This window comes from Helobdella robusta, assembly GCF_000326865.2.
Source record: "Helobdella robusta unplaced genomic scaffold HELROscaffold_4, whole genome shotgun sequence".
NCBI lineage: Eukaryota > Metazoa > Annelida > Clitellata > Rhynchobdellida > Glossiphoniidae > Helobdella > Helobdella robusta.
Genome location: NW_008704902.1, coordinates 2,350,548 through 2,362,642, shown reverse-complemented (window position 1 = coordinate 2,362,642; position 12,095 = coordinate 2,350,548). Strand labels below are relative to the sequence as shown.

The following is a 12,095-nucleotide window of genomic DNA, read 5'->3' as shown; positions in this document are numbered from 1 at the left end:
AAACATTCGGTAGAATTTATAGAATATTGTAAATATATATATATATATATATAATATATATATTATATACATATATTATATATATAATATATATATTATATATATATATTATATATATATATATATAGACTGTGTTGATTCCTTGTTTGTTCAAAGTAATTACTTAACGCCCATTTAATTAGTTTTACAATTTTAATCTTCGTTTAATATAACACTTTTTACGTGTTTTCATTATCGATAAATAAAACACTTTTACTTGTTTTCATTATCGATGATTTCTATGTTTGTAAATTTATTGGTAGGAAGAATTCTATTTGCCCGTTGTTGAATATTTATTATCGGATGTCTTGTTCTATGAGTATTGATTCGGCTAGTCGTAAATTATAATGGTTACTGTAATGTAAGATTTCAAAGTTGTGGTCAAAAATTTGTCTAGTAATTTAAGTTTTGTGTTTCTCTATCATGTGATTCTTTATAGCGTCAGTTTGTACGTGCATCGTGAATCTTCTCGATAACTTGGTCGTCGTCATATCAATATATTCGGAATTATGGTGCCCACACTCACCAATATTACATTTGAACAAATATATTAGATGGCCATGATCCATTATCGATTCAGGTTTACTAGTGCAGTTGTTTTTCATCACAAGAGATGACGTTCTTTGGTTGGAGTAGTAGGTATGTTCGTAGTTTAATACTATAGTTTTCGTTGTTTGCTTGGACGTCGGAAGTTAGACAGGATGTTAACTAACGCCGAAGATGCTGTGATTTTAATCAATAATTGCATATATATATATATATATATATATATATATATATATATATATATATATATATATATATATATATCTGGACGTGGTAATGTTTACATTTGAAATATCTTAATAGTTAATATGTAAATAAATTCAAATATTGTTTATTGCAGCTCTTCTGAAAGTTAAATTAGAAAAGAATGATGATGATGATGAGTGACGGATAATAAATAACATTTGTTGTACACTTTACTTGATATGATTCGTTATAATTTGTAAATGATCTCAAGAAATAACAAAATGTCCAAATATAATTTATTTGAATTGTTCAAGTTATATTTACATTTAAGCTTTGCACTTGTCTTGGCATAGAAAATTTTTGACAACTTAACAGAACATTACATCTCATTTTTAGAATAAAAAACGATAAACAACGTAACAAAAGTCTGTTATAAACACAACAATACTAACCGAGAACATAAAACTCTTACTAAACTGGAAAATAGAAAATTTGAACATTTAAATCGAAATAAACTTGGTGACAATCTTCATAAAAAAAACGCGTCACCCCCCGATAATTCCACTGTCAGGTTTGAAGGTCGTAAAATTTAAAGTTAAACTTAAACACGCATGGGATTGATGGGACAGCAGCAACACTGACTAGAAAACCTACCATGTCAATCAACAATAGTCGCATTAATTGGCCTGTGACCGTTTTAATGCATTCCTTCATGACGTACGATCCCAACTGTAAAATTATTTTTATTCGAAAGCTTACCAAATACTCTCATGAATCGTAATATAAAGGTCTTATTATTGAAGGCGAATGCCGACATCGTGGACTAGTGCCAAAGCAAAAAATATGCTACCATACATATAAAAATGATGTCAAGGTAAATATTTGCTATCAACATATATTGGTCACAGACTTTTAAAAAAAAAAATATAGACACCTCTTATGCGGAAACTTTCTTTATTGGTATAAACTTTGGTTAAATCCCTGAAACATAAATAAAAAAAATTTCTAATCACAATTAGCCTAAGTTTTTTTTATTTTGAGAGTGCCCTGCAAGAACATTGAATGGGCCCTATAAATATTGTCAATATATCTATCTATCTATGTATATATATATATATATATCATATGCATTTTTGTTATAAATGGTATCTATTAATTTAAAATGATCATTAGACCATTCATTTATTGTATTATTTTAGTTATGGTTTTGAAAAACTTTTTAGGTCCCTTATAAATTTTTGATAAATAAATATATATATATATATATACATATCCAAATAAAAAGAATTTATATATTCTATATGTATGTATATATTTATAATTGATATGGGTAAATAAAAAAAACGATCCATCTCGCTTCTTCCAAATAAATCCCCCATTTTGTTGCCCTTAGCAACGATAGTGTTCTTTAGTTAACGTTCGAAAATGGAAGACGGCCTCACCTCTGAGGAAGTATGTTAAATTTAGATTTTGAGATTAATTTTAAATTACATTTTAAAATTAATTTTTAATAATGTTATTTGCTAAATTAATTTTAAGACAACTTTTGTGGTTGATGACGTCAGCAACGTTATAAAAGAGGTATTTTATTTATTTATTTAATAAATAAATTTTATTATTTATTAAAATCAACATGGAAATATTTTTTAAATACAATTCTTACATTCTACTTTTACCTACCTACATTAACCTACATAAACAATTCAATTAGACTTAGACACTGATCATAATAAATTAATAATTGCAAACATTTTTTTAGCATATTACAAAATTTAAAAAAAGGCAATAGAAAGTGCAATTGGTGGGAGTATGTACCAGCACAGCAAAGTCAACCCGTGGACCAACAATGTAGTTGAACAATGCCTAAACCAGTTATCAAAATTGGGCAAGCCATTCAAATATATTGGTAACAATATATTGACCCAACAATTATTGAAAATTCAAATGTTATTTATATCAATTTGAAGTTATGAATATATCACTTTGCTTCATAACTTTGGAAAACCATGTAAAAACATTGGGAATTCAGGAGTAAAATATTAAATTTAAAATTAACGTCAATTTTAATTTAAGCAAATCTAAATACTATCTAAATATCACCTTGATTCTTTTCAAGTCACATGTGTAATAATGCAAAAGAGTGGGGCTGGATTACACACAGCTAGTTCATGTTATTGGGATAGTATTACTGATGGTAAGTTAGATTATCAAAATTTAATGTATACAAATAATAAATCCTAATAACTATCAGGAAGCTGCACTATTAGATGGGAAAACAAGACAATGTACTGCATAGTTAGTGTATTTGGTGTGGCTATCTAACAGAAGACATTGAGAATAAAGCTTAAGAACATTTATTTGTTTACAAAACATTAAATGCTATCATTTATACAAATCATAACAATTTTTTGCATTCGTTTTTAGTTTTGTTTGATAAAATTTTTTTAAATATTATTGTTAAAATGTTTGGCATTAATAAAAGGAATGTTGCGAGTAAAAGTTTTACCATAACTGACAATGTGATGACATCTGACGAAGAGTGGATCTCAGACAACATCCTACCTGACTGTACACAGATTAGATTGTATGGCATCAAGCCTGGTTAAATAAAATTGAGATAGGACATAGAAAAACTAAATTATTAAATTTCTATAGTATAACCTAATAAAACAGACAAAGTAAAATAATGAAGTCGAATTCCTAAAACTGGTAAAGTAATATTAAGAAGCCAGTTGGGTGTCATAGGCATCACTCGAAGTGAAATGAGGGTCATAAATAAGGATCCATTCAAATTGTTTATCTGATGTAAAGTAAAAGTAATAATAATTTAATAATTAATTTGTTGAAAGTTAAAAAAGGAATTTAAAAAACAATATAAACTTTTTCAGAAAGTGTTTCCATTCTTGTTGAAAAGAATTTGATGACATAAGGTCTGGCAAGGTAGTAAGACCAAAGGTAACACAATGTAGCTCCTGTAGCTGTTAAGATACATGTAATAATTAGGCCATTGATAGTCCCATACAATGCTCCACCTAATATATTCTAAAAAAAACGTTTTTATATATTTTTAAAATTTAAATTCACAGATTATTAAATTGTAAGTTATAATATATGTCAACAAAAAAACAACTAAGAGGTCATTCATATATAATATATATATAATATATTATAATATATAATACAATATAATAATTTATAAATATATAATATAAAAATATATTGAACAAGTATTTTTTACATACAAGTAAAAATGATCCTGGAATGGCAAACGTTTGTTTCCATATATATGTCAAACAATATATGGTAAAGACGTGATACGGATGCTTCTCTGAATATTCTTTTAACTCTTCAGAAAACTTAGACAATTCTTGAATATTGTTCGGGATGCCAAAACTAACACTATTAATTAAAAAATTTGATTTATTTCACAATTTATATATTCAATTTATTTATATTGAGACCATCACCATATTGCAAACGAGTAAAATTTACCTTACTGGTTGTTATTGGAACCAGTTTTGGCAATAAAATATAAAAACGACGTGTATAAAACAAAAATTGTAGGCAGCCACAACAGAGAAGCCATGCCAAATACAATATATACATCGAACCGTTCGAAATTATGCGAGGGATGTTCCAGCTAATAATCACTGTTAACAAGATCCGATAACTTTCATTAACTACTTCATTATAATTGCAAACAACAGGTGCAAAATATATGTATAAAATGTATAGGGCAAAAATTGATCAATCTGTCGGTTGATCGGTCAGTCAGTTGGTTGACTGACTGGCTGGCTGTTTGATTGTTGATCGGGTCAGTGATAAAAATCACCAGCGAGTGTCTATTCATATCATATCTAAACGCTGATATTCCATATATCATTTTTTCTTATTCTTCAGTTATTGTTCTCTTTGATTGTATACTTCCAATAGAAAGGCTTAAGCACTTCATCCCATTCTACCATTAAAACCATCTAATTCAAATTGGTCTCTCTTTTTCCAGAATCTGAATAAAAAAATTGTTCATTTAATATTACCAAAACAATCACATCAACATTGAGGTATAAGTTAACTTTAAGCTTATACCTCAATGCACGTCAACCTTTTTCTATCTTGAGTGCATGCGTCAACCATGTTTAAAATTTCAACACACTTGAAAATAATAAAAACTTGAAAACTTATGAAAATAAAATCTAACAGCAATCATGTTACTCTCACTGATTTCTGTTACCAACCAATCAAATTGTCGAACACAAATATGCAGAATTGAGTTGTCCAACTTGGTTTTAAAGTTAATACAAAAGCGATTTCAACCACCCTACTTTTTATGCCTGTCATTATTCAGCCCACGTTATTTTTAGTTTTTCAATGTGCATTTTTATATTTATCATTTATTTTATACGAATAGTTCAGCAAAAAATACTTTTTGTGTGAATAATACGTGTATACATTTGATTTAAAATATATTATTTGAAATAATAAAAAAATATATCCATACTTAAAGAATAGTAAAATAATGTCATATATCAGTGTGGAATTTAGTAGAAATGTATTAATTATATTTTACATCTAGAAGCTTGGTTTTTTAAATATCCTTTTTCTTTAACTTGAGAAAATAGTTTAGTTTTAATAATTAATTTCAACTCAAACCTAATCCAAAAAAATTATATTCATTTTATTTTTTCATGTTGCTTAACAGAGAATTTCAAACTTCAAAATAAAAAAATTTTCATTAACTTTTAAATTTATGACAGGAATCGAATCGTTTATTGTTCTTATTCAATTTTCATGCAGTGAACGTGAAAACTTTTAAATCACAATTAACCAAATTATAGTATTTATATTAAATTAAAACTTTGATATATTGGTTTTATATTTAAATATTATAAAAAAAATTAGGAACGATAGAGTGAATTTTTAGATATTCGGAGACGTTTCGAAAGGCACGTGGAAGATTTTTTACGAGTTTCGTAATGACCAATATTCGAAAAATAATAAGGCTAGAATAACATAAATGATTAGAAAAACGACAACTATGAAATTTTCTTGTGTCCAATTCTGAAAAAAATGATTTTTTTAATTAGTTTATTTTTAAGTTTCAAATATTCATCGAACTAACTTGTACGTTAGAATAAAGTTTGTTCCGCAAAACTGGATTATTGAAGGCGTTTACACGTTCATTAGCAAAATGATTCGTGTCACTTTTTTCTAATTCTGTTTTTGATGGGCAAGTTATTGAGTTTGTGATTGAGTTACTAGTTGAAACTGTTGAACTTCTAATTGAGTTTGTGAACGAGTAAGTAGTTGGCTTGGGAAAATTTGTGATTGATTTAGTAGATATTACCAGTTTCGTCTCACTGTTCAATTGTTGTCGATAAATAGAAGAAATTGAATTATTTAACTGAAAATAGTTTTTGCTAGTCGATAGAACTGTGTTTTCCTGGTTTAAATTTGAAAACGTTGATAAAGTAGTAGACGAGGGCAAGTAAAAAACTTTACTGCTTGGTGTAAAAGTTAAATGGTTTGTGATTTTTGAGGAATCATAAAAGTCAAAATTGAAATGTTTTTGATCAGTTGAATATCTCCGTCTGACATCACTTAATTTTTTATTAGAATTGCTGATAACGTCATAAAAGTGGCATTTATAATTAGTTGGAGCGGCATTATCGATGATAAACTTTTTGATGTTATCATTTTTGACCCTGTCTTCTGTTTTAGTTTTTGAAACACTAACCATATTACTGTTTAGAGTACCAGTAAAAAATGAATGAGTTTTATTAAGATAAATATCAAGCTTGCTGTTGCCATTGGCGTAAACGTGATTTTTGATCGGTAAACCGAAAGATGGTATAAACCCATTCGGTAGTGGCTGCAGCGAAGAAGGAATTTCTGGTGGACTGTTATCAAAATAGTCTCTGCGGTCGTTCAACGTTGATAATGTTGTTGGAAATTTTTTTCGTCCATCATTAAGAACTTTGCTGCTATGAACGAAGCCAGAATTCAATAATTTAGATTCAACGTTAAACGTTGGAGAATTTGTTTCACCCTGAGTGGAAAAAATCTGCTGTTCTATAAACGAAGGAGAGTTTACGCCGACGAAGTTCCTACTTGAGATTTCTGTTTTATTTTGCGGTAATAATTTTTCACTATTTATGCCAACTTCACGTGACGTCTTATTGATGTCTTCATTGTGTTTATTATCAAAAACATTATCATCAATTATGGATTGATCAAAAGTAGGAAAAGACTGATGTAAAATTTTGTCAGAAGAATTATTAGATGATTCTGACCAATTCGATACGTGACTATCTCCGCTATCACCTTTTTCAAGATCAGTTTTAGATGTTTTTGTTTCAATTTCATTTTCTTGTTGTAATCTTTCTAATTGAAAATTTAGTGCACAAATTTAGTCAAAATTATTATTCAATTAATTATTTTATTTTACCTTTTTCAATGTATATTTGATGAAACTTTTGGGCGTGTTTTTGTGCAATATCTGCAAAGTAATGCGCCTTTTTAGCCATTTCTTCGGCTTCTTCAGCTTTACCTCTCGCAATTCCTCGCCTCAAAAATTCAAAAATAGTTGATTATACACATTAGATATATTAATAAACAAGTATATATGCATACATTGTTTGAGCTGATTCAGACTTTTGATAAGCAGTTTCAGCGGCCTTCTTAGCAGCCAGCAATGAAATCTCAACACGATCTTTAAGTTTTTTTTTTGTAAAAATTTTCCGTTTCTGATCAACTGATGATATTAATTCATTGTTACGATACTTTCCTTCTTCTCGAGATCTATCTTGATAAAACGTCGTTCCATAACCACATCGCTTGTCATTGAACCATTCACCTTCATAACTGAAGAAATAATGGTAAAATAGGAAGAAGTGTTTTTTGCTGTGTTAGCTTGTTTACTAATTGCAAATAATTATTCAACATAATTTTATTCAACATAATTGATAATTACCTCAAACCGTCCGTTCTCTTGCTGATTCCGAAGCCGCATCTTTTATCATTTTTCCATTCGCCTGCGTACGTTTCAACAACACTGGCCAAGTTGACATCAACACTGCAAGCTGCCAAACTGTTTTTACCTGTATCACCAGAACCGGACAAATTTGACGGATCTGATTTGAACTCTTCTCCAAAATGACCTAACTTATTTAAACCATTCGTACTGTCCGGTCGTCTTATTTTTAATCTGCATCAAAATTAATTTAACCAATTTTATTTTATTGTGTGTGTGCGCTCGCATATAATACAAAATAAATTACTTTTTCGAAATGGTTCTACTCAAACTGTACGATCGACTTCTCTGCAAACGTTGAGAAGTGGAAGTAGGTAAAGATGCTTTTATTTTCTCAATTAAAACAAAACCTCCCTTATGTCTATCCGAATCGTCAGGTTTTCGTGTATCTAAAGTGCTACCATAGATGAGAGCTTCATGGCTTGACACGGAAGATGTGTTTCTTTTCAACGATAGACCATTAGGCATAGAGTAAGAAGGTCTGAGCGAATTATTTGGTGAATATTCCGATGTAGATTGATAAATTGATGCTATACCGCGAGGAACACTTTTTCTAACACCAAATCCATGACGCATGCCTTTTAACCATTGACCTTGATAGGTGCCTGGATGATTTCATGTTAGAAAAGTTCGCTTATTTAAATTAAATTTTAAGAATGAGTTAAATATTAAAATAATTAACATAGTTTTATATTGTTAATTTCAAATATGTATTTTATATGTGAAATTGTTTTCGGCATCATTCAACTCATAGTTGAGTCTCTCTATTTTTCAAAAAAAGTTTATCTTGGTTAGTATGTTATAATTAGAATTAAAATAGCATCGGTTATCATTTTTTGCAAATACATTATTAATGCTAAAGAAAAATGTTTTATTCGGCATAAAAATTTGTCTTCTTCTTTTGTAGTTAAGTAAATTTCCATTTTAGAAAGTTTGATTTTGTTATAACTTTTTCAAAACGGTATAGATGTTGATTTTATGGGTTTTTATTGGAAAATATTAATGTTGTTTCGTAAAATATTCAATTTTGACTGATTTAACTAGTGAACAACATTTAGGAAAGTTTCAACATGCGGTTATATATGAAGTAATAATTGGTCGTTAGCGAAAATTCTTAACAAACTCATTACTCTGTCGGATTGCAAATCTTAACTAACTTATCTAACTAGCAATCCCCAATAATAAATGAAAACACCAAGAGCTAAAGAAGTGATTTGTGGGAGCTATATAAAGAAAGAAAACTGCGATACTATTCTGATAGGTATTCGGGCTGTTTATTAGTTCCCGGTAGAGACGAAACAAGAGTCCAGCCTATCCAAACGAATACTATTTTTTTCTTCTTTTCACTCCCGTTCACTGATCTTCCTTGTTTGGTGTTCTCCTATATTAGCGCAACCGCAACAACTTCATATTCACCTAAAATAACTGAGCCATCCTAACATTTATATAAAACCAAGGCAAATGACAAAAGAAGGTAAAAGAATAAAGGCAATAAGATGCAACACCATGATGGGGATTATAGAATTGAAGATAGCAATAGAGATCTGAAAATTTTGGAGAAAGAAAAATTGCTCAAGAAGAAACTGGAGAAAATGAAAACTGGTTGAGTTAAAAAAATGTGTACTTGACTCAAAAATTTTTTGGCATAACCATTAACTTAGTTGACATATGCTGACCACATGAAAAATATATCATAAAATTTGTATACATATAACTGTATGCATATATTTATCAAAATATGTAGAAATAATTATACGCACACACCCAAAAACACACGTGCACATACACATGCACACAAACACACACACACACACACACACATATATATATATAATAAACATATTTATAAATTTTTCGTATGTTGTATATATATATCGTATGTTGTGTATTTTTATAGTATGTTGTATATATATATATACACATACATATATATTAAAGATTTGTTTTCATCTAAAAGTTTAATTTTGTTTATAACATCGTTCAAATATTGAGCATTACTAATTTATTTTAACTTATAAACATTTAGGTTGTCCATGAGTCAGTAAGGTAGGTATATTTCATTTGGATGAGCGACTGTTGTAAACAAGAAGAACAATACTTCAGTGAATTATTGATTAGTCACGTGAGCACGTGCACGCAGAGCGGAGCATACTTCGCGCCTCAACATCTGTCTGAATTATTAATTCGCAATTTCTCGTGCAACTGCAACGTCATTATTATTAATAATAAACATTAAAACCGTTATGTTGTACACGCATTTGCAAATGTACAGTACAAAGACAGTCGTCTGAAAAGTCACTAGTTGTATATTTGTAATAAAATTATTTATATGTATAACTTTTAACGTACATATACATTTTGCCTATAATATATATATATATATATATATATATATATATATATATATATATATATATATATATATATATATATAAGTAAACAAAAACTTATAAACAAGTAAAGGAATAATAATTGATAATGTATGAAAATTGCATAAAAGCAAAATGTGATAAATATTCAAAATGGAAGCACCCACTATTTCTATGCTTGCAGAAAAAATGAAACTAGAAAAATTAATTTACAGATTTGACTGGCTACAGTCACATCATGCAAATTTAATCTTTACATTTCTTGTTGACAACAAATTGCAGGTATATATATATATATATATATTATAAATATATAAATATAAATATATATATATATATATACAGGAGGAAAAATATATAAATATATATTTATGTACATATGTATATTAGAAGAAAAAATATATAAAATTTTTTGAATACAGAAATTATCACAGATATTATAAACGCTTTATTGATGCATCGATTTGTATTAATATCAACATTTAAAATACAATTTTCAGTTAGAGTAACAACGATGAACTAACTTTCATCAACATAGGTTTCAACTCCCAGTCCGTCCTGCATGCCCGCCAACCAGGTGCCTTCGTATTTTGCTTCCGAAGTTACATTGTATTTAACTCCATATTTCTCTTTCAACCCTTGCATCCACTCTCCTTTGTACTTCCAATTTTCTTTCACTTCCACACCCAAGCCCCCTCTCTTTCCATCAAGCCACTGACCCGCGTACGTGTTTCCATTTGGCCACGTGTAAACACCGGAAACTTCGAATCCTGCTTTCCATGTTCCACTAAACTCTCCCTTGCCTTGCGGTCCGGTACATTTTCCATAGCCATATGCTTGCCCATTAACCCAATCTCCAGCGTAACATCCGCCGTCATCAAATTCAAAATAGCCACCGCTGACGTTTTGTTGAAAACCGCTTTGCTGAATTGAAAAATTTTGTGATGACTTTTGAGATGCTTGTTCAGATATCATTGATGTTTTCAAGTAGGAAGCCATAGTCATTTATTACTGATAATTTAAACAAAATTGTTTATATTAATTTCAAAAAAAGTATCAATATATCAAAAATAAAACTATACAAATAGAAGTAAATATCGTCTGATGTTCAGCGCTAACAAACAATATAAACCTTGTAATGTAATTCATTGGTCGATAACTTATAACATACAAACAAACTAGATATATGCAGTCATTGATACAATAAATGTATATAAAAACTACACATGCATCATGCATCTATATAAATAAGTAACTGGTACATACATAAACATTGTATAAATATACGGTGTGTGTGTGTGTATTTGATTGTGTGCGCAGACGATATTGTTTCAAACAAAAATTTTTAAGTGTGAATTTTCTGATTGGCTTTGCAATGATCACCAAGAACTACAATTTGTGTTTAGCTTATGTAAATATTAAACATATTAAGTACCCATACGCGTAATTAACAGATGAAGAATTTTCAATTACAATTTGTGGTGAATGCGTTGACAGTTATTACGAAACGGCATGTCACAAACAGATGACACATTGAAGCGTCATTTCTTAGTTTCTTTTCTCTTACTCATTTTGTGTTCAACGAAATTTTATTTTGAAGTTGGTAAATTTAAGTAACATATTCTTTTACTGAATGTGTACACTAAAACTGTTATTTAACAAAAAAATTTGATTATTTCATGAAAAATATATGTTAGCAATTAGTGGTATATATCCTTTATATTACTATATAAGATCTAGTCGAAGATTTTTATTTTAGATTTTTAATATTACCCAAATAATAAATTTCCGTTTAAGTTACCATATTTTAGGCAAACTTATTATCTTAAAAAACAAAATATATCTGATGTAATGATGCTTTCAAACTTAATTCAGTCCGTATGCCTAAACTAAAAATGAACTTTATCAAAGTGGAGTATCGATCG

At 28.8% G+C, this 12,095-nt stretch overlaps 3 protein-coding genes across 3 annotated transcripts; 1 reads left to right on the top strand and 2 right to left on the bottom strand.

The window, feature by feature from the left end:
- Window positions 1-2,196: 2,196 nt before the first annotated feature.
- HELRODRAFT_155903 (hypothetical protein) lies at window positions 2,197-3,093 on the top strand (the record flags this gene model as incomplete). The annotated part of the gene is made up of 5 exons (XM_009024532.1): window positions 2,197-2,223; window positions 2,311-2,352; window positions 2,554-2,677; window positions 2,888-2,965; window positions 3,023-3,093. The coding sequence occupies 5 exons, from the start codon at window positions 2,197-2,199 to the stop codon at window positions 3,091-3,093; spliced, it is 342 nt and encodes a 113-aa protein (XP_009022780.1).
- A 73-nt stretch (window positions 3,094-3,166) lies between these two features.
- On the bottom strand, window positions 3,167-4,157 carry HELRODRAFT_67244 (hypothetical protein; the record flags this gene model as incomplete). The annotated part of the gene is made up of 4 exons (XM_009024302.1): window positions 3,167-3,369; window positions 3,433-3,571; window positions 3,652-3,813; window positions 4,014-4,157. Coding segments are annotated over 4 exons (648 nt in total), but the record flags the coding sequence as incomplete, so codon positions are not given.
- Window positions 4,158-7,376: 3,219 nt separating this feature from the next.
- On the bottom strand, window positions 7,377-11,315 carry HELRODRAFT_106997 (hypothetical protein; the record flags this gene model as incomplete). Its single annotated transcript, XM_009024531.1, has 4 exons — window positions 10,695-11,315; window positions 8,086-8,406; window positions 7,742-7,913; window positions 7,377-7,632 (listed from the first exon to the last, which is right to left on the bottom strand). Exons 1-4 carry the CDS (start codon window positions 11,173-11,175, stop codon window positions 7,377-7,379), a joined length of 1,230 nt encoding a protein of 409 aa, XP_009022779.1. The 5' UTR covers window positions 11,176-11,315.
- Between the last annotated feature and the right edge of the window lie 780 nt (window positions 11,316-12,095).